Source organism: Scardinius erythrophthalmus (genome assembly GCF_964197995.2).
Source record: "Scardinius erythrophthalmus genome assembly, chromosome: 12".
NCBI classification, from domain to species: domain Eukaryota; kingdom Metazoa; phylum Chordata; class Actinopteri; order Cypriniformes; family Leuciscidae; genus Scardinius; species Scardinius erythrophthalmus.
Window position 1 is genome coordinate 40,848,583 of NC_138232.1, and position 24,466 is coordinate 40,873,048.

General features: G+C 38.0%; 1 protein-coding gene across 5 annotated transcripts in view; it reads right to left on the minus strand.

Moving 5' to 3' along the window:
- pbx1b (pre-B-cell leukemia homeobox 1b) overlaps positions 1-22,375 on the minus strand; it is an 81,589-nt gene extending 59,214 nt beyond the window's left edge. For 4 of the 5 annotated variants that reach the window (XM_081381772.1, XM_081381774.1, XM_081381773.1 and 1 more), the window contains exons 1-2: positions 21,904-22,346; positions 20,051-20,124 (exon numbers count right to left, since the gene is read on the minus strand). In XM_081381772.1, coding sequence (XP_081237898.1) covers positions 20,051-20,124; positions 21,904-22,091 — 262 coding nt within the window. In that variant the 5' untranslated portion in view covers positions 22,092-22,346. Of the gene's footprint in view, positions 1-20,050; positions 20,125-21,903 lie in introns of all 5 variants that reach the window. The other variant, XM_081381775.1, reaches the window with a different exon arrangement.
- Between the last annotated feature and the right edge of the window lie 2,091 nt (positions 22,376-24,466).

Here is a 24,466-nt window from a genome sequence, read left to right on the forward strand (position 1 = left end):
GCCCCGCTTGGACCCCGCTGTTAATGTGCCGCTGGAATATATTAAACACACAGCCATCTTTGTCAGCTTCACTACAGATCAATTGAAATGCCAAGGAAAGGAACATGCATGCAGGAAATGGAAAGAGAGAGAGAGAGAGAGAGAGAGAGAGAGAGAGAGAGAGAGAGAGAGAGAGAGAGAGAGAGAGAGAGAGAGAGAGAGAGAGAGAGAGAGAGAGAGAGAGAGAGAGAGAGAGAGAGAGCTCGTGTCACCTCTGAGTAGAAGAGTGTCATATTCTGGCAGTCTGAACAGCGGGAGAGTCAAGACTTAATCTGCCCATCAAGTGACAAGTTAAACTTCAGTTAGACGTTTCCTTTCTGTTTACATTCACGAAGAAACGAATTCAAAAACGTGGTATTGCTGATGAGCCGGTCTAGGCCCAATCGCACGTCCAAATTTTCGCTAATTTTGGTGGAAAATCTTGAGAATTCTTAGGAATGTAAACATGATAAAATGTGTTGTTGCCTGTTTCTTTCATTCAAGGATCACTGCAATACACCTAATACTGAGCAGAACATGTTAAAACCGACATGAAATGAAAAATTCACCCCATTTGGTGAATGCATGTGATTTTTTTTAACCTTGTGATGACCAAAATAACTCAATCTTTCACTGAAACGTCAGACTTTTTGGGTGCATTTTTAAGTGCAACACCCACATTTCAGGATCTAATCGACAACTGACGGATTAAATCAAGTCCCCATCCAACATTTGCTTATTTTTCAATAATCAGTTACACTCAAATTAATCGCATCTTACATAAAAGTTTGTGTTTATATAATGTAGTAGCCTATACAAAGTTGCATACTGTACAAAAACATATTGTATGTTAAAATAACACTAAATGCATGTGTGTGTACATATGTATGTGTGTGTGTGTGTGTGTGTGTGTGTGTGTGTAAACACACATATGTATGCAGATATGTATATATAAATATATACTGAATATATGTGTATATATATATATATATATATATATATATATATATATATATACACACACACACACACACATTTTTATAATATATATGTATAAATATAATCATATACAAACACACTATATAAACAAACTTGTATATTAGATGTGATTAATCACGATTAATCTATTTGACAGCACTAATATATATATATATATATATAATGAAAGAACAGTACAATAATGTTACTATAGAGCAATAAAGAACATGCAATCGCCTAATGCACAAAAGCTCTACGATTCAGTGGAAATGCGTATTGTTTTTTTGTACATATTATGTGGGTCTGTACTGTAATTTCTCCTCTGCTTTTCTCGTCACTGTTGTGTTGGCAGTCAACAAGACAACATCCCTCAAAGCCAACATCTGACTTCAGCGACGTGGAGAACTAGCGGAGGTCAGCGGAGGAGATGACCTCTCTTTCCCAACCTCTCATCCTCAGACGCTGAAGGAACGGTCTTGACAGTCAGGATAACCGGACTAAAATGACGGATGTGTACAGTAGACACCTGTCTTTCTTCAGCGAGACGATCGGCACTGAGCGCTGACAGGTTTAACAGGGAGTCAGAGAGTAAAGAGATCAAACAGCGCCGGCTGTGACATTTAGAAGAATATCTCCAACCGTCTCATTCACATTCCTAATGAATTAAGAGTCGGCTCTTGATTTATTAGGCGAAAAGTCATATTGGCAAAAAAGTCAACTCTAGGTGTAGGTCAGGCAATTCAACGCGTGTTTGGCTTGGCTGTTTCGACGACTAGACGTGTTTTAAAAGGAATTTCACATTCGCTGAACCCTTCCAATACGGCAATTAAGACGTCGTGAAAAATCTCCCGGCCGCATATTGAAGGAGTATCGTACGGAAGAGTGAAGAGATGGCAGCACGAGTCTCTTTATCCGACCACACCACAGAAAGTGACAAATTGGCCTAGTTTTGTCTTTAATTAATCACAGCAGCCTGACAGCAACCTGAGCTCGACTGCATCATTAGTGCAGTGCTACCGGTGTGTTTGGGGAGTTTGTGCTGGAAGACGATTCTGTTCATTAACTCGTCCAGTTCAACAGATCAGAATAAACACACTCCAATATGACATCTTAAGGAGGGTTTTTTCATTCAAGTAGATCAAGCAAAAGATCTAAACTATATTTTGCTAATTATACACCTTATTTTGTAAGCCATTTTCTGTCAATGTGCGAGACTTCTGATTCATTAGCTGCTATAAGTGAATAACTAAGAATTACAAAGTGTAGTAAAATGTAAAACTAACACCAATGTGTTTAATTATGACAAAACATTTAAATGATATGATGAGATATAACAGTTTGCAATGGTGTAAAAGTGCCCGTCCACTTTTTCAACAGTGTTTGTCCTGGAAGTATTTTTTTACATTAATTTCTCCCATAGGGATTTCAAAGAAGTCTTCGTTAAGCTTTTGTTTTAAGCCATGAACCAAACCAACCAGCTATGAAGTGAATCATAACATCACTTTGATTTGAAGCAAAAAAGTATTTGAAAATCGTACAAAAATACAAAGGTACAAGGCTGTGTGCTTAACGGCTTTAGTGAGGGAAAGAACTACAATCCCATGAAGCATTGCAAACAGCATAGTTGAATTAAAAACTATGGGAAACTAGGCATTTAAAATGTTGATTATATATAATAACAATATATTTTAAGTTTATTGCAAAATATGCATATATATTTTAAAATATTTAAGTATTTTGAGGGCGTTGGGAGATTACGTCATTCGCAGTGCTTCATGTGAGTGGGCGGGGCTAACAAGATCTTTTGTCACGTGTTCCTTGTTTCAACTCTATGATTGGTGGGATTTTCTGTACAGAATCATGGGTAATGTAGTTGACTATCAATTCCACTGTTAAACGAATAACTTTAAAACCACGTTGAAATAATGCGGGCTAACGTCTTCAAGAGAAACAAATACCAATGATTAGCAACCTCTTAGCCCACAGTAAGCTTGTCAAAGCCCTATTCGCACGGGATTAGTATTACCCCTGGACCTCTGTAATTAAGAAATTACCCCCTGACGTCTGTGTTTTTGGTGGCTCATTCACTCGGGCAAATAAATGTTCGTAATTCCCTCGAGTTTACGGACTTTACAGCGTACCCCACCCATTCACACTTCACTAGCTCAACGTGCTGAAACGAAGATCGCGCTGCAGTATTGCAATTCAAAAAAATAACTTAGTTAAAACCAATTTATTAGAGAAATATATTATATATTATAGAATATCATATTATTGTATAAATATTTTTTCTTTTATTCTTTGTCCATATTTACAACAAGCCTGCCTGAAGAAGGTATTATAAATACCGAAACGTCGCGATAGGCTTGTTTTTCTATTCATTTTATTTGGTTTATTTCATTTTATATCATTTTTACTCTTTCACACTTTGATTTCTTGAGGTACTTACAGGATGGACGTCTTTAGAGGCCGTGTGAGACAAAGAAATGCTCCACGATACAGACTAAGTTACACTACCACAAAAAGCGTCCAAACTTTCCAAAAGAGCTTCCATGTTGCGCCAAAATGCTTAATTTGACGTTTCCATGACAACGGTCCGAGTTGAGCTTCCGGATCACGTCTTTACTGTAGTTTGTTTTCTCTTTTGCAGCACTTCATAGTTTTTATTGGAGAAAAACTATAATCGGATTGGAGTAGAGCATATCGAGAGATTTTAGTGTTAAAGTCCTCGTGAACCGGAAGTTGCAAACGACTTTTCTCCAGTGTTGTGACGTATTTCCCAGTGAAACGGAATATTGAACAGAGGGCAGGGTTTTACTCTAGCGCTCCTCCTCTCCATCTCTGCTCATAGCAGACTAACGGTTTGAGGGGAGTAAGCGTTTCCCAAACCAAGCCGTCAAACTTACGTCATCAGGGAAGGTCCTCCAATGCAGAGGGGAGGGGCATTTTCAGATTTTGATTAAAGATTACGAAGCCCAAAAAAATTGCTGTGTGGATTGACTTGCATGGATGAATTGTTCACCACAAAACGATCAATTTAGGCAAACCAAAATCGACCAAATATGGTCAATTTTGATTTCATGTGGACTTTAATATAGTTTTAATACAGATGTAAAATGGACTGTTAAACGGCCCATAATGGTTATTACGTTCTTTAGGAAACGATAGGCCCACAAAAAAACAGCTCAAATCACAGACATGGGGATTCACATGGGACTGGTATTATCAGAGGACCCCTGTGTTGGCCGAAATACGGTAGTTAATTTTCGGGGGAATTTTTACAGACATTTTTACAGACATGGCAGATTCGCACGGGATAAAAATCACAGACGACCTCTGCGATTATTACAAATTACCGGAGGTCCCTAGGTAATACTAATCCCGTGCGAATAGGGCTTTAAAAGCTTTTTAAGTTATCGTTAAAAAAGAATTTTCCTGTGGAGAAAATTAATGAAATTTTTACTTTCGGAACCAGACTCTTGTGCTCTTTATCAAGAAGCACAACAAGCCCTTTTAACGTTCTTATGTTCAAAATAAGGTGGATAAAAACCAAGGTAATTGGGGCTTTTACAAATGCCAGTTTCGCTATCATGTGTGAGAAGGCCTGCACTGTTTTTAACCTAATTGTTTATGTGAACATGAGCTGTTTTTTCAGCGTGTCACGCATCAGTGCTGCATTTTTAAAAACGCATCTCAAAACCTGTCTTCTTCTCATTCAGTCAGCGCTGTGGCTCTGTGGTTGGACACTATTGTGTGACGTCTCACGTTTTTAAACTCACAAGCATGTTCTGTGTGAACGGCCCCTTACGCCTGTCACTCAGAAGTCAAATAAAATGTTGTCTAATTGGGCAGATCATCCAGGCGAATAAAGAAAAGGTCATTTCCGATGTTTGAGATCACATAGTTTACCATTATATTGGTGCAAATGTTATTTTATGTGCAAAACAGCAGAGAACAGCAGATATGAGGTATTTACCGGAAAAGTCAAGCCAACCAGAAACAACTTTGTCAATTAAAAGGTGGAATGCAACTGATTATGATAAACTGTGAATGTTCACTGTATAAATATGTTTGTACACATATTGTGTAATAGTGACTACGTTTCCCACAATTATCAGTGGCAGCACAATAATGATCAAATAAAGCATAAATTACACACTTAATCCACATAATTTACTCTACATTTTGGTGAACCAGCACTAAAAACATCTAGGTCTTTGTTGGGAAATAAAAAGGGATGACATTTCCCAACACTTCCAATTTATTCTGACCAAAATGACGAACAGCATGTCTATAATTATGATTTCCAAAATATTTGTAGCATATGTAGATGTAAATCCATCTATTGTCCACAAACAGTTTCAAATCATTGTTTGGTCCAACAATGTGCTATGAAAATGTATTTTATAAACCTTTGTTTCCAAACAAAAAGATATTGCTCGTTGTGCTGCAGAATATCAGAATCAAATATTATTCTTGTAAAGCTCATCAGAATCTTAATATACCAAATATCAATGCATAAATGTATTCCTCACAAATTTGTTTTCCTCACCTATGCTCATTTTTTGTTCTTTCACCTCTACTTGTTATTCAACAACCAACAAATGTCCTGGTTTAGTGCCAATTAAACATTCTTCTCTTCATGCTTCTGACCAGAGATCACAGACGTTCACAGAGACTTTTCCACTCGATGCTCTTTCAGTTTCAACAGGCAGCGGAGGACCAATCACAACAATGAGACATGTCAGTGGACAAGAATAACAATGAGACGTGTCAGAGCTGATTAATAAAAGTACCGTCAGCACGCCGGTCCTCAACACCTACTTAAGGACGGCCGTAACTCACGTCCTATCAAAGGGAATGTGACTTCTTAAGAACATCATTGAGATTCTGGCCCGGTGTTGAGAGTCTGGATGGTGGGACGCTGAGTGACGGTTTGAGGGACTGAAGGACAGATGGACAGGATCCCACACATCACAGCAGGGGCGCATGATTGACATCTCCTTCTTTATTGGCGTCATCCCATGAACGGGAAAGATCAGGGATCATCCACGCCCACCTGGACAGACGTACTCAGAGAGGCGTCATGAAGCATGAATAAAGAGACGGCGAATCCATCATCTGAGGACCAGGAGATAAATCCGACCAGACTCACGTGTTCAATAGCTTAGCTGACGATGTAATGGTGTACACTGGAAAGAAGTCTCTTCTGCTCCCTCGAGGCTGCATTCATTTGATCAAAAATACAGTAAAAATAGTGAAATATTATTACAATTCAAAATAGCTGTTCTCTGTGTGAATATATTGTTAAACTGTAATTTATTCCTGTGGTCAAAACTGAATTTTCAGCATCATTGCTCCAGTCTTCAGTGTCATAATAGAAGGATTTCTGATTATTTTCAGTGTGAAAACAGTTGTGCAGCTTCATATGTTTGTGGAAACCGTGATGCAATACCATTAAAAAAATTGAGGTGAGTAATATTTAAAAAAAGGAAAAATATTACTACTTTTATTCAGCAAGGACCCATTCAATTGATCAAAAGTGACAGTAAAGACATTTATAAATAACACAAAATATTCCTATTTCAAATAAATGCTGTTCTTTTGAACTTTCTATTTATCAAAGAATCCTGAAAAAAATGATCACAGTTTCCACAAAAACATTAACCAGCAAATACGTTTTTTTAACATTGATAATAATAATAAGAAGAACCTTAAGTGTAAAATATGTCATCAAAATTTCAAGCTTGTAACCAAATATTCCCAGTCTTCAGAAGTCATACAACAGCTTTGTGTGACAAACACTCAAATTTAAGTGTCCCTGCCACAATCATGAGAAGTAATGTATCTGACCTTTTTAATATACAGTTGATTCAATTCACAAAATGATTAAATCACTGCTCCAATTCTCACAGCAAAATGATAATTGCACAAAGACACTGACCCCAGAACACCTGGAGTATACAGTAGTATAGTCATATGGATTAATTGTGTGATATTTGCATGATATTTCATGATCCTTTTTGAACATGCATTACAATTGCATCAGAATTTCTCCTGTTGTAAAGAAAGTTATAAAAGTTTGGTCTTCATTCTTTCCTGTGTGATCGTCATCCAACAGCTGGACAGTACCTACAACAGCTGTAGTGCTTGAGACATGTATATACACCACTTTTATACAATCATTATAGGAGTTTTGTAGGAAAAAGCACAGCCTGATCACAGGTCTTCTCATGCATATAGTGCGCAAAGACATTTTTCACTGTGGCAATGCTCCAATCTGATTGGTCATCCGTCATGTTCACAAGTTTCCAAACTGCTACAATGATGGCTTACGACGAGGATAAAATTGTTGCAAGCCCAATGCATTGCAAGCACACCCTCTCATTGTGCATGTTTAATGTGCTTTTTTGCATCTTACTATGGCAGTAACAAACCTTGCGTACTCAAAAGAGGCAATAAACTGCAAAGTGGCTATAGACAACGGGCATAAAGTCAGGCTAAACAAGACATTTAGTCCAATAGTGTTGAAATCGCTGACAAAAAAAAAAGTGAATTAATGGAGGTCTTTAAAATGCTCTACCTTTGACTCTCTCATAAAAAAAGATGGCGTGGGAAAATGGCTCCAAATAAGCAGCATTAAAATAGATGCAAGCACACAAATAGCTTCAGCACAGCTTGTGCTGACAGACCTGAAAATGAAAAAGAATGTTGCCATGTAAAATTTCCTACACGCTGTTAATATTTTATGAGCGCTCGTTTTGACACCAGGCTGTATATTCCTAATTTGTGTTGCTGGCTGGCAACACAAATGGGTTGTGAATAGAAAAGAAGAGGGGGAAAAAAGAGGTGAGGTGGGTTTACAGCAGAGGAGAGATGGGTAACGAGAGGAAAGAAGATAAGAGGTGACTGAAAGTGCTGGAAAATGGACTGCACAGGCACGACGGGGGAGGTTTCGTTCTCGGTGTGCTACACAAAACATCTGAAATGGCCCATTTAACTGCTCCGTATATTGTGTCGCTCTCGACGGCTTCATTTTCATACTCCGTGATGGTGGAAGACGGATGGAGCACATGAATCTCGACGAGATGAGCTCTTCATCAAGGTTACGTTAACCTCCAGCCTTTATCTTGCAGGAGATGAAGTTAGAGGCGAGTAAACAGGAGAAAGCCATCATCAGATGAATTCAGTCAGAGCGCCAGCAGATAATGGCACTTTCATTAAGAACACTGTCTGGTTCTCCTACAAATGCAAACCAGAAGAGTCCTGCAGATGTTCTCGGTTATTGCCAACTTTTAATGTCTGGAGCTTTCCTCTTCATTGTCAGGCTCAGACATGAGCACATCTATGGATCGCCAGAAGGCGTCTGATGCATTCTGCACGCAAAAGATTCAATATCATTGACTAAAAATGGGTATTAAACAACATGCATTATACGTTGTTAGTCTACCAACTGTGGACCTTAAAGATCACACAAAGCAATCAAACTGGGACCTGGGGCCTCAGTTATAAAACTTATTTATGATCGGATTTGATCCTAAATAAAATGGATTTCAACATCCGGATTTATCTGACATCAAAATATGTGTACACATTCTTTGCGCTGATATACCTCTGAATAAAACAAAATGACATTGATTATGAAAATGTATAGATAAATGGCAATCAAAATACACATTTACGTCATTATATACACAAACGAGCACATTGAAACTGCTGTGTGATAATTACGTCAGCGAAATGAATAAATATTCAACCATGCTGAATTTCAGCCCATAGAAATGCAAGCCCTAAAAATACAATGCATTAAAATGCAAGTATGGTTAATGCAATGCATATTTTTACAAGTGGTGCAATTCAACAGGCCTTTTTGTTTCAAGAACATTTGCCATTATTTTACTTCCATACTTTAGGAACTTTTTTCTGGTAATTTCTGTTTATTCGTTTTCGTTAAATTCGATTAAATTGACGAACGAAAATGACAAACTAAATAAGCTAAATCCTAATAAAAATGGGTAGATCTTTAACTAAAATTAACCCTTTCTCCGCTGACGTAGAGCCTTTGCTTTCACCTTCATGCATTCTTTTTTTAATCAACACTTGAATTGTGTAAATTTTGAACAAAAAACGGAGAAAATCATGTATTTGTCAAAGACTTCGTCCGGATTCAGGGCGATGATCAGAACACAGATGGAGTCGATCGAGTCCATCAACGCCTCAAAGCTTCACAGTCGTTTCCTCTTCATGGGTTCAACATTTCATTCAGTAACGATAGACAGTTTTGATTTATATGCTGTTTCATGTTTGATGATCGCGTTATTTTACATGTGCATCTGCTGAGATCGCTTGTTTCTGCTTCTTCTTCACCTTTTAATCGGGAGCTTCTCTACTCTTTCAGAAGATGTGTAATAGCGCCACCTACCGTATAACAGAGAAAACATGGAAAGCCGGAAATGTCAATGACAGGGAAAGAGTTCAAGTGAAAACAGAAAATATAACTGGTGCATAAGGATGATTTATAAATCACTCATAAGAACAATTCGGAAACTGTCACACGTTTACATAAAGGACTTTACTGACACACATTCAGGAAACATTCACACACGGACCAAATGAACTGAACTCTGACAACAAACAAACCCCTCCAAAAGACTTGGAAGTAAATGGGAAGTTTTTGTTGATGAATCTGTCTTGCATTTACATTAGGCGAGTGAAATCACAAACGCATCAGTCATGGAGCTGAATCTGGCGGTGTTGGACGCGCTAAATGAAGCACGGCGGAGCAGAGAAGAGCAGCGTGTGTGTGTGTGTTAGTGCTCATCTCAGTCCGCATGACTCATGCCTGTATTCTGGGACACCAGTCAGAAAGAAATCAAGAGAAAACACTCCGCACACAAGTCACACAACTAAACTGACTCCAGAAGAAGAACTCAAGCACATCTTGTACATTAAAAACGGTTTTGAAGGAATCTCTCAGAACAGAAAGGAGACTTACACATTTCACAACTGCTGATCAAAGGCTGTAGTTTCACGAAACACGAAGTCTGTCCTTAGTTGACCACTCAAATGACAAGCGCCGGATTCATCTTCCACATCCCTGACAGCACAGAGGTTTGCACGAGGACTTCAAAAGTGCTGAGTTAGCTAGAAAATGACAACGCCATTTTCCAAAAACTCCTAGGATTTAACTGAGCATGACTTCTGCTTTCCAAAGCACTTCACAGCAGGATCTGTGAGGAACTATTTCATCACATGCGTGTAAGAAAGGTGAGATGGGATTACGGACCACTTCCAGCATTAAGCAACATTAAATGTTGCAACTATGCATTGCATGCGGTTCTGCTCGAAAGCGGTCCTTGCATGTGCAGAAGGAACTTGATTCTTCCGGAGCCTGCGATGGCACTCGCGTCTGTACCGGGAAACCGGCCAAAACCGCCGCTCTCTGCTTCTCCCAAACATTTGTTTCCTTTCAGGGGGCACAAGCTCCACATGCTTCCTTAAAAAAACATTTCCGTGCCACGAGCACTGTGTCCAGGGGACTATTTTAAGATGCTGAAAGAGACACATGAGACCAAACACTTTCACAATGAACTAATGCACTAATTGGTGAAAGTGTCCGTAGATTTATTGTCAACGATATGTCAAAAAAGAAAAAAAAAATACTCCGCTTAATTTGAATCACTGTCTAAAAATGCACAAAATAAATAAAAGTACAATCAGTGAAATGTGCATAAATGATGCAATTATTGAGAATCGTTTTATGCAAGCTATGTGTCATGTCTGTGGGAATGACAGAGGACTGTGGGAAGTGTTATTTTAAAGACACATTTTTCGCTGGACACAATGGAGAGACTGGCAGACATAACGACAGACTGTGGCTTATTACTGCCATATATTAGCATGTCTAATTATGAGCGATTTGCATAGCCAGACAATCCATACAGGAGGAGGGAGGGAGAGAGAGAGAGAGAGAGAGAGAGAGAGAGAGAGAGAGAGAGAGAGAGAGAGAGAGAGAGAGAGAGAGAGAGAGAGAGAGAGAGAGAGAGAGAGAGAGAGAGAGAGAGAGAGAGAGAGAGAGAGAGAGAGAGAGAGAGAGAGAGAGAGAGAGAGAGAGAGAGAGAGATCTCTGTGGGGAAGCACACAGGAACAATGATTTCTGGATCAGTTTATAACACCACAGTTGCAGTTCAACCTTGCAACAAAGGATGGGTCACGATGCTTTACTAGTCTTTTAACAAACCATTTAGTCATTTAGTGAGGTCAACTAGATTATATACACTACTGTGCAAACGTTTCGGATTGGTACGTTTTATTTATGTTTTTGAAAACTCTCTTCAGCTCACCAAGGCTGCATTCATTTGATCAAAAATACAGTAATATTACTGCAATTTAGAAGAACTGTTTTCTATGTAAATATATTGTAAAGTGTAATTTATTCCTGTGATGAAAGCTGAATTTTCAGTCTTTCCAGTCTTCAGTGTCACATGATCCTTCAGAAATCACTCTAATATGATGATTTGCTGCTCAAGAAACATTTCTGATTATTATCAATGTTGAAAACAGTCATATTTTTCTGGAAACCATGATGTATTTTTTTTTCAGGATTCTTTGATGAATAGAAAGTTCAAAAGGGCAGCATTTATTTGAAATATACATTTTTGTAACATTATAAATGTCATTACTGTCACTTTATAAATATTAATTTCTTTTATTTATTTTTCAATCAAACTGACCCCGAGCTTTTGAACAGCAGTGCTGATTGTTTCATAGATTTTTTAGTTATATTTAGACAGTTTCCAGCACTGTAAATCTCTCTTGACTTCAAATCATTCATTGCACACCAATCAAAATCCAATAATATCTAATCAGAAAGGGGCCTCAGCGTAAAACTTGTGAAACCTAAGAGACTCCAAAGTCATTTTAATGGCTTAAAAACAACCTTTTAACATTTAAATATCAAATTTCATGACTTTGACAACACACTTTCAACTTAATAAAGTGCTTTTAATGACTTTCATGAAAAATGTTACATTACTGTTTGGGCTAGAGATCCCAGATATAAACATGAATGCGATGAATTTTCTCTTGCGAACAATCTCTAATTCTGACAGCTGTTGATTTGCGTTCCAATGTTGTTGACGACAAACCGAAAGGCGTCGAGAATTATTTTGGAATTGTATTGCTACTTTCCTGTAGCTCAAACAGTAGAGCGTTGGCGCTTGCAACGCCAAGGTCATGGGTTCGATTCCCAGGGAAAGCAAGAACTGTGTAAATGTGTACCTAGAAATGCAAAAGCATCTGCCAAATGCATTAATGTAATGTAAATGTTAATGTATTGTGACTACAGAACTATGAAGCAGTTTTGTTTTCAACATTGATAATAATCAGAAATAAGCAGCAAATCATCATATTAGAATGATTTCTGAAGGATCATGTGACACTGAAGACTGGAGTAATGATGCTGAAAATTCAGCTTTGATCACATAAATGACATTTTACTATATATTCACATAGAAATCAGCTGTTTTTTTTTTTTATTTAGTATTTATTCTATTTTTGGTTAAATAAATGTCACCTTATTGAGCAGAAGAGACGTCTTTAAGAACATTTTTAAAATCTAAAAGACCCCAAACTTTTGAACAGTTGCCAAAAACACAGTTATACTTGATTCTAAACATATTCAGTCCCACTAACACACACTTTCAAGGGACCGATGCGTTAGATGCAGCGTTTTACCTAGTTAACTATCAGATGCAAATAAAAAAGGAAATCTATGAGTGCTTGAAAGAGGTGTGTATGGAGAGAGAGAGTGAATGATGTATGAAGGAGCTGGATGAGGGTTCAGATCCTTGCATCCTGAGAGCCCGGGGCAAAAGTGGGATAAATGTTGATTTTGTCCAAGGAACACCCGGCAACTGACAGTGGGACTAAACTGCAGCGAAAGGCAGCCATTAATCTCGGTCTAGTTTAAGTAGTGTATATTAATTTGTGTCATTTCCAGTATGTGCTGAGAGGCCTCTCTCTCTCTCTCTCTCTCTCTCTCTCTGTGACGGAGAGGGGGAAGAAATGAGATTCCCAACCGCGCATTAAAGACACACGACTCCTCCGGGGTTGGTATGGCAACGGCGCTCGGGAGAAGCACTTCACGTTCACTTTAATGCGCATTACAAATTTTCAGATTTGATTAAAGTCGTAACATATCAAGAAAGCTGGCAGTAACGGAGGGCCGAGCGTGTCTCCACCTACCAGCTTTACGACGCGCTGTTGGGAGGCAGCGACACAAAGCAAACGGCCCGATAAAATCACCACAGCGTCTCGCGCGAGCGCCATCTCGTCTAATGTGATGCCAGCCGGTCATTCATATCTCAGTGAGCAGAGCCCGTTTGAGCAAAGATACCATCTATTGACAAAAGAACCGATCCGGAGGCAGTTTACCAGGCGCATTGGGTTTATTACGCTGCTGAACGCAAATCTGACATTTTCTAATGGCTTTGACTCTGCGGGCTGGCCAATAAATCATATATTAGGAACTCAAAATATTAGGTCTGCAACAATTTATTGATAAAAAACTGACAGTAGTAGACTATGAATTTGTTATTGACTTTTTGTAAAAAAAAAAAATATATATATATATCTTCTGCTCACCAAGGCTGCATTTATTTGATCAAAAATACAATAAAAACAGTCAAAATTTGAAATATTATTACAATTTCAAATTGCTGTTTTCTGTGTTGAATATATTGCCAAATGTAATTTATTCCTGTGATGAAAGCTGAATTTCCAGCATCATTACTCCAGTCTTCAGTGTAACATGACCCTTCAGAAATCATTCTAATGTGATGATTTGATGCTCAAGAAACATTTCTGATTATTATTAATGTTGAAAACAGTCATATTTTTTGTGAAAACCGTGATACATAGGATTCTTTGATTAACAGAAAGTTCAAAAGAGCATTTATTTGAAAAATATATATTTTTTGTTACATTATAAATGTTTATACTGTCACTTTTGATCAATTTAATGCGTCCTTGATGAATAAAAATATTAATTTATTTAAACAAATCCCACTGACCTCAAACTTTTGAAAGGTAGTGTATGCATACATATTTCATAGTTCTGCTAACGGCTCTTTGAGCTATTTTAAACATACAGACTTTCCAAGTATGGAACCAAAAGTGATTTTTTTCATATTCTACCTAAAAATATTCTCTAAACCAGATATTAACCGCCAAGCCTATATCAAGGACTTATAAAATAATATATACAATATATAAAATTATGCAATCACTTGCAATGCTAGAACGTTTTATTCATCATGCATTTTATTTCATCATTAGATAAACTTCACAGCTTGAGCTTGAGAATGTTAAAAGAAGGAAATGAATATTAAGCGAAGAATGAATATTGCCAAGTCCAAGTGTAATGTGTCTAATTCAGGCACAGACACTCCAACATCATCTTCAACAAGCAGCTCAATCACAGCAGCCCAAACTCGCCGTCGTGCTTAATTACCAAATAGCATCACAGTTAAATTCAAGCTATTAAGCCTCTTAATATGATTAACACATCTCAATTAGGCCACTGACAATTTGCATAATTCATAAGGTAATGTGATTGTGCTCCAGTGTATACTGAGAGAAAACGATGACAGATCTCTCCGTAGCTGCTGTTGCATGCTCGCCTAATCTCATTTCTGCAAAAGCCTGGCGGAGTCGTTCCAAAAAACGCCACGCCGGCCGCGCTGCCAGTCAGTGTGTGTGCGCCTCTATTATGTGCTGGATTAGGCTTTAGCGTTTCCGCTTGAAGGATGATGAGCCGCTCCAACAGATGTGATTCTCATATCCTGCTTGTACGCGCTCCGCAGAGATGCTGCATCAGCATGTTTAAAGAATAAAAAAACACAGGATGAAAGACAAAGCAGCACATATTAGCACTGAGACCACCAGCCGTGTGTCAGAGAACATTGACAAAACCACCAAAAACCACAGAAAACCAGATCTCTTAGTCTTCAGGATGCAAACACAGAGGTTTATCGGGAAGCACGAATCCACTGCACACTTGTGTTAATGTGGAATCGAAGGCCTACGGGTCAGATCTGGAAAAGCAATGCTGAATGCAAGCAATAAAATGCAACTAACCGTTGTGCATGCAAAATAAACGTTCAAAAGGAAGCAGAAGAGAGTCCCATGACTTTTCTCGTTGACATCAAAGCATGTGCATCCACTCAAACTAAGTTGACTGCATTACTGCCCACAACTCTATAAATAAATGCATGGTAGAAAGTGCAAAAGTGGGCCTTAATTCATTCAAAATGTTTAAAAAAGGCAGTTTTCTGCACTTGTAAATGGCGTCTTCATCTTGGAAATTAATCCATTTGTTTTGCATTTTGGCAGTCTGATCAATACGAGTCAAAAAAAGAGATGTAAAAAAATTAATATGAAATATTAAAACGGAAAGAGTGCATCGCATTTTAGGATGCAGTGTTGCACATCCTGGCTGAAAACTGCACAATTTGGCAATTTCTAACAGAAAATTGGGTTACACTTTATTTTACAGTGTCCTTGTTACACTTTACATGTGGTTACTGTAGTAATAACTATAAATTATGCATAATTACATGCAACTAACACTAAACCAAACCCTACGTGTATTTACGTATTATTACACAGTACTAATTACACTGTAACACGGACACCTTAAAATAAAGTGTAACCAAAAATTGTTATAGTGTAGCACAGCAATAGTACAAATAGTAATGTATTATTCCTCGGTATTAGATATTTAAAAAAAAAAACTGCACAAAATTCCACCAAAATGAGGTGTTTTTATACCCTCTTGAATCTATTTTGTGACATCAAGCATGTCATTGTTAACGGCGCGACACACTCTTAAAACGTGTTAAACGAACGCCTGTCTGCTGGTTTGAAACCGAGCTGCCGTAGATGATTTACTCCGTCTGTAATGAGCTATGGAAGTGTGTACTGTGTGCACTGGTGTGTTCAGCCTAAGAAGCCGTAAGGAGTCGAGCTTCCCACAGGACAGAGAGAACGGCGTGCTGAGCGCTCGCAGTAATCATATATCTGGCTCGTTTCAACACTGTCAAATATTCCTGCCCTGCCCTCCGCTCACCTCGTTCTCACCCATCAAAAAACAACATTACATCACCCCAACCCCCAGGCGCTAAACCTTACACCGCTTACACACATGCCACAAGAAAACTAGCCTTTTGTTGAGCTTCGCAGAGAGAGAAGACTCTGCGAGTTAAGATCTGTGAGATTTGACAGATGTTTAGAAGATTGAGATTTACAGTCGTCATCATTTGCTTGCAGATGGTTGTAAAAAACATCATTACAGTGTTGAAAACAATAACTTTTTATTTCTGTTTTCACAAAGCATTTTACTGATTTAAAACATGTAGAAAAAATAAATACGTGTTAGCTAAAATATAATTAATCAACAAATATGAACTGTTAAGAAAGGAATGCATTACTGTCGCACACACTGTAAAAACTAACAACTAATCAAAATAAGCTTTTTTTCAAAATACTTTTTTTTACAAGTTATATGAAATTGAACTCATTTTTTAAAGTCAGCTTAATGTAATTGAAGTTGAAATGATTTAATGTAAGGCAGCAAAAATAAAATACACATAAAATAAAAGAAAGCAAGGGTTTTTGAAGTTAATGAGTATTTGTACTGTGCACAATGTAAAATATCAGTTTGAGACTCTAAAAAATAATCGAAATGACCAATTCCAATTTTTTGTGACGTGAAATGTGAAAAGCGTTTGATAAAAGCAAAGCAGAAAATTGTGTTCACTTAGAAAAAGAAAAGAGAATAAAGAAATATCGTAAAAACAACAACAACAACAACAAACAAGCCAGTGAGAGCATAAACAGCTTCCATTAGGGCTTCATTTGGAGCTTTCAGAAGCTCACGACTAAAACCCCTGACAGGCGCTCAAACCCTCGCACTCCGCACCGCTATGCTGTGTCTTTGTCAAAGCTGAAGGTTCAAGGTGGTGTCACTGAACAAACTCTGACATTCAGCAATTAGATGCCGTGACGACGTTCTGAAGTTCCAAGAGATCCAAGAATTCCTCTTCCATCGAGTCGAGTCTCCGTGTGTCAGAGACGCTGAGATGAAACCAAAGAGGGGAAGAAAAGAGATATATTTGCACTGCTCCTTTCAAGTGCTGGCTGGGTTATATCGTTGCGAAGAATAATGAAACGAGAGTTTGAGTGGTGGTGTCGGGTCTGCGTGAGCCAGCGGATCTGGCTGGAATTGTTTGAGAGTGTATTTTTGGAAAGCCATTTGGTGCCAGAGCCTTTCCAACATGATTCTGTGCTGCACGCCTCAAAGATCACAGACGCTCGGACAACACACTGCCATTGTTTCATCAGCGTGTAAACAAGCGGATTGCTCCATTTCTATCTGGAACGTTTAGTTTTGAAGCTCCTCGCAAATTAAAATAAAACTGCATTTAAAGTGCATGGCATGCATTAAAAAAACTGGCATTCTATGCCAGCAAAGCAATTAGTTTAATAGTTAAAGTAAGTATTTTTGCTACTATTTTGCCTGTTTGATCGGAAAACAACATAGCTTGCATTACAGCGATTTTACCGTGGTAAATGTGTACCAACCAAGTACCTAAAACCACCTTAAATAAATGCAATCAACAATATGTGCAAAAACAACAACACTAAAAAAAACACCAATATTCATTTTTAAATGCATTAATATTATTAATCTGAATATTAATCTAAAATTAATGTTCATACACACCATGCAAAGATGACAGTGTAAACATACACAAAGACTCTAAATCCACCTATATGCAAACACACGCAAACATTTTTGCACGCACACTTGAGTCTTTGCAAAGACACATTCCTCAGACAAGAAAGAAAATATGAGAGGAATGAAAGCAAGTGAAGAGCGCCTCGAAAATACAGCAGCGTCTCAGACGTGTGGACTAAACTAAAGTCTGCATGCTAGATTCCCCTCTACGCCCGCCGTTCCCTTATATCCCAGTAAAAACACAGCGGGGTCAAAAGGTCGGGTCGTGACCCAGGGCCGCCCCCCCCCCCCCCTGCAGGTGTCAATCGGCACACCGAGGGGAACTGTAAAAACACATACGATCTGCTGACAGGACTGTACGTGATCTTGAGCTTTAAAAACTATTATAACTACTGTAAACTGTAGCAAACACAATCAGATCTTTAGTCCCTCTCATTGTATATTGAGATCTAATTGCATTTCTTAAAAGTGAAAGTTATTATTAGTTTAATCTAATAATCTAACTTTTTTAACTAGTTTGATAAAACAAACAAATCATGCATTTTAAGCATCAGATTATGCAAATTTCACTGAAATATGCTGTTTAAAATTAGGCTAAAGCACTGAGAATATACAGTAGACAAATCGTATTTTTGCACAAATCACAAATACACAAATCGTATTTTCATATAAATGCAAAATAAAGTAAAGGTGATCCTTTTTATGAGACTATTAGTCAGACTTCAACTACATTTATCATAATCACTATCATAATAGGATATGATGGAATCAAGAGTGTGCATTTACAAATACGTTTTTTTGTTAATCGCTAATACTATACCAGATTTTTTTTTTTTTTTTTTACAAATCATTAGCAAATGTGCTCAAAAGGAAAATTTAAGGCAATTATATTTAATTGCAATTTTAGTAAAAGAAGTTTGACCCAGTTTTCAAGAATAACTCTAAGCAAACTATATCAAGTTGCACTATAGCTTTACGGCTCTCCGTCGTGCTAAACACACGCTGATTCAAACATCATTCCCGCAGAGTTTTCCCACTGATGTCAAACATAATAAACAATTCTCAAGAGTTATTTTGATTCCTGCATGATTCCAAAACAAATAAAGTAAACCAGCGTACACCGCAGTTCAGCATCTTCTGTCACTTAAAGCACTGAGTGAACGAAACACAAACTCAAATTGATGGTACACTTTTAAAATCCAAAACATTTTAAGACCGAAAAGATCTAAAAAAGAAGTGGGACGAGAACGTCCTTACGCTGAACAAGCGAACCTCGGATCTAAACACTCGGAAGCTCACGCCGAGTCAAGCTCAGGCTCCACGTTTTGGCCTTTCATATTTTCGCAGGAAAAGGGCAAAGAGGAGCAGAGCACTCTGGGATACGTCCACATCGTCCGGCGTTCCCTTTGAGCTCGAACTCTGCGTGAACTCGAAAAAAGAAAAACAAACAGAAGAAGAAACGGCGGGGAGTAAAACTCCACGCATAACTGTGTCAGTCTCCTCTCGGACGCTTGGCAGAACCCCCCCCCGATGAGAGCCACCCACGGCTCACAGCTGGAACACAGCAGTCCCACAGATAACGCCGAAGAAATCTGCTTTATCCTTCATCTACTCCTTTTTATTACATGCACTAATGACTGTGAAACACGCCGGAACCGGTTCCACATCAAACCGCGGAGCGATAGCGTCTCAATATCTCTCCAGCACAAACCAGAAAGCACACCGACGACCGGCAAAACCTCGTTCCATCCACTGTTTTAATCATTCAAGACGACGCCGGCAAATTAAACATGCCTTCCCTCCAAAAATGCACAAACACGACGTTCATTCATCGCTTCAGCCAAACGCATCTAAATAAACATTTCAGCTAAACAACTTATGGCGGTTGGAAATCGAATCCTGCACTTTCCTAACCAAAACAGAGCTGGATTTTTGCACACACTCACACAGAAAAAGAAGAAGACTGGTGCAGTAAAGATGATTTAGCAGCGAGAGCTCAAAGAGGCTGAACGTTTTTCTTCATTTCCTCACTGCGATCGCCACAAAACCACATTTACCCACTGAGATCCTCACTCTGAAACATCCAATGCACAGTGCAAAGGAACAGCACAACACTTTCTCCTTCCAGATGTTATTGAGAGCATTTACACAACTAACATGTGCAAACACGTTTCTACCAATACCAATGCATTTGACCCAGCTGATGTCCAGTCGTGTGGACGAGCATGATCTCCTGAAGGGAACATCACTTGCCTGTTTTCTCCTTGATCTCACACAGGACGTTGAAGAGCGCCGGCTTCATTCGGTGGCAGTTGAGCGCATGTTTTCTGCAACACAACACAAGGCCGCGGTGAAGCGTCTGAACACCACAATATTTCACTCTGCTAGTAACGAACGTGATCGTGGAGAAATTAAAAGCACATATTGACCATTAGCCAGCTCATTACAGTCTCTGCTTATCATATTCATGCCTATGCATAACATTTAGTAACTAGCATTAATAATTCATGGTTTTGTATCTTTGTATGTACTGTAACAACTCTGAAATACTATAAAGGATATAATTATTGAACAGCATGTTTTTATTGAACACATCCATATGCAAAAACACTATGATTAATTCATGTATTCATTTAGCAATGGTTATGGGGCGATTACATTTTTAGGTAACACTTTACAATAAGGTTTAATTTGTTAACTACATTAGTTTACATGAACTACCAATGAACAATACTTCTGAAGCATTTATTAATATTAATGTCAACATTTACTAATACATTATCATCAAAATCAAAAGTTGCATCTGTTAACATTAGTTAATAGACCTGAGATTACATGAACTACCAATGAAAAATACTTCTGAAGCATTTATTAATATTAGTTCATATTAATGTCAACATTTACTAATACATTATTAAAATCAAAAGTCACATCTGTTAACATTAGTTAATAGACCTGAGATTACATGAGCTAACAATGAATTTTTATAAAATAACATTCACAAAGATTAACAGATACTGCAACAAATGTATTGCTCATTGTTAGATAATATTATTTAATGCATTAACTAATGGAACCTTATTGTAATACCCATTTTTAAACTAAAATATACAAAAAGAAAAAATGCTCAAAACTATTTGATGAATTAAGAACCTGCGTTTGGAACGATATTCATCCTAAAGGGACACGGTGAGAACCGGTGCTGTCTGTCAGATTTTATCTTGGCATCTCTTTCATTTCTATTGACAAAAAATGAGCACTGCGTGTCAGAAAAATGATGTCTGTCACTACACACCACATGTGTTTGGACACACTGACAACAGCAATCGTCTTATCAGTCCATTTCTGGATGCCTGCTTGTCAATAACTCCTGATACGCATGTAAACATTTGCTAATTGCCAATTATTATAAAGATGTCAAACATATTACCTATATTCCCTTACTATAGTAACCAAAATCCCACAGTTATTGTCACTACAATAGAATTGCTTTTGTTTTTCCACTTGATAAGTGAAAGAAGCTTAGATGCCAACTGACATCAAAACACAAAATTAGACAATTTCATATTAATTAATTAAGAGTTTACAGTTGTAACAGTAACATGTATGGTAGTTATAATTTAACAGTATAGGTGTGATTACAATTAAATTAGGTTAATTAAATATTTTTGGAAGTTTATCTTTAAAGGTGACGGTAAAGATATATCTATCTATATATATATATATTATTAAACAAAATATATATGACATGTAACATGTATATAATGTTTTATATTACTAATATATGTGTGTGTGTGTGTGTGTGTGTGTGTGTGTGTGTGTGTGTGTGTGTGTGTGTTTTATTGTTATACACATATTTTTTTATATTTATATATTTAAATTAATAATATATTATTTATAAAAAAATATAAATGTAGTGCATACATTATTATTCTTTTTTTCTGTCACGGGTATGCTTTTGGAATTATTTAATTAATTAAGTGAATATTGTGTGTGTAATATTAAGTGTGTTTTATTTTATACTCTACTCAAGTGTCACAGGCGTCTTAAAGTTGAAAGTGAATATGAATATTCCAGATCTTTGTATGTGATGAGTGACAGCTCACCTGGCCTGCGCCTCGTCCAGACTCTGGTCAGTGATGGTCATGATCTGTTGTAAAATGTCTCCAATGTCCTGCTTTCTCCCGTCTCCGTCGTTGGCTCCGGTGTTGTCCTGGATGTGCTGAGACAGGCCGGGGTGTCCACTCATCCCCACGGCCGCATGAGCGTGCATCAGGCGCGGCTGCTCGTCCATGTCGGCCCGCTCCGGTCCTCCGGTTGCTCTCCGGTCGGAGACTCCTCTAATACTCTCTTGCACTCCTCCTGAGCTCAGTCACTCACAGCCCGAGCCACTACAAGCCTTTTAACCACTAAACTCACCAGTGTGTGTGTGTGTGTGTGTGTGCGCGCGCGCGTGTGTGTGTTATTAACCAGGTCCCGCGTGAAGAACGCAGCGCTTCATACACTCGCGCGTTATTTCACTGTTTCATCCCGCTGCTTTTGTTACATTGTAGCACTCTCGGCGCTCAGAGACTCTGCGATGCTTTAGGCCCCGCCCACGACTCTTGATTGGACGCAGGGACCGTGTAGCCCCGCCCCCGTGTGTCTCTCAGTGCACGTCAATCATTGGGCAGAGGAGATGAGACGCGGGAACGCGCTTCGTGCCCTCTGAGAGGCAGATATTCATGTTTGTCCGCTGCACATGTGTTTTTTGTTAATATCTCTGATAGCACACATGTCTGGCCTTTTCTGTGATAACACATTTTTGGGGGTGTGACCAGCATGCAAATATAAATAATGCTGGCTATTAAAATAATTCAATTAATGTTTAATAATATAATTTAATAATTCAAACATAGGCTACTGTATAATATCCTAACATATTAATGTATATTTCAATATATTATATATTTTTGTGTAATAAGTATGCAGTATTAGTATGATCATATATAAATAATGTAAAATGTATATATATATATATATATATGAATAATGTAAAATGTATGTGTGTATATATATATATACATACATTTTTTATAAAATATTAATTACATTATTATATTTATATAGTATTCAATTATAACAAACAAAAACGTTTTAAAATAATTATTTAGGTTTTTATGCTTGGTTTACTAATTCACTGTGAACTAATAATTGTGACAATATATTGTAATATAAATTAATATATTAATAGAATATTATTTTTATATTTTGATTACTAAATCAAAGTATATTATATTTATAATGAAACATGATATTATATTATTGTATGCATTATTTATAACAATATATTATTATATGTATTATAATTCAAACTAAATTAATATTTATATATTTATAGAACCTAAATGCCATGTCTTTTTATTTGTCATTCACTCATTCATCCATTCACTCATTAATTCATTCATTTTTTCATTCATTCAGTCAGTCATATGTGTTAGGAACACATTAGACATTTTAAAGTGAGGGACCTTCAGGACGGAGGAATACACTGATGTGTGAACATGAGCTAAATCACGGAGTCTGACATTCAGGGTCTGTCTCACTTTCCCCTTTGACCAGTGATAGACCTCCATTTTCTCCGAGACTCCATCTCATTTCCCAGCCCGCTGCCAAGGAATAGATAAATTTCACTCCCAATCAAAACAATCGACCTTGTCCTTCCTTCATTCCAGTGATTACCCGGTTAATGTGCTTAATTCAGGATTAACGATCAAATGATTCTATCCTTCACTTCAGTCGAGGAAATCCCAGTGAATAATGTTGAATCCTTACATTTTTCAAACTGATTTCCTCTTTTAATTAAACAGTAGCAAAGATTTCGTGAGATCCACTTAAATGATTTTATGCATTTTATTGAAACGTCTTGTTTGAGCATATAGTGTATCGATCTGTTTTAACGCGGTGTTTTGTCAGGTATGTTCCAGCAGCACGCTTGGCTGTGTTCAGTTGGGTTTTTCTAATGTAAACCGGTGACCCATGGTGCGCAGCCAAGCAGCAGGACCTCAGTGTGTGTGTGTGTGTGTGTGTGTGTGTGTGTGTGTGTGTGAGACGAGGCTGAAAAGAGCCTTCCAGGTCTGAAGCATCCACTCTACTGCTCCTGCCACAGGGAAAGAGGGGGAGGTTACACACACACACACACACACACACACACACACACACACACACACACACACACACTGGATCCAGTGTGTATGATTGAGAAAGGCCTGCTCAACTCAGTCGGGATTCGGGAACATCCAGTAATCTCAGAGCAGAAATAAATGTAAGACACTTCAGGCCAGTTTCCCTGTTCCAAACTGAGCCGTGTCAGAGCCGTGTCTGAGCCGTTTCCCTCTAACACACACATTTCTTGGAATGTATTCGGGAATGACTTTGCAGACAGATCCCTGGTTGTTCTCTGTTTGCATGGGTAAAAGGACAGTTCTGTACCTGGTAAGCAGTGTGTGCACTGCGGTGGCCTCACAGGAATCCCTGAGAGATCGTTCACGAAGCATGAGAGACGGTCACACACTGTCCAAACATCGGTCCTGACCAGCGCATATTCACACACCAGATCAATCCAACAAGCTTTTGAAGTGCACACTTCATGGATCATTCAAAATATGGGTTAAAGTCACCATGAAATCC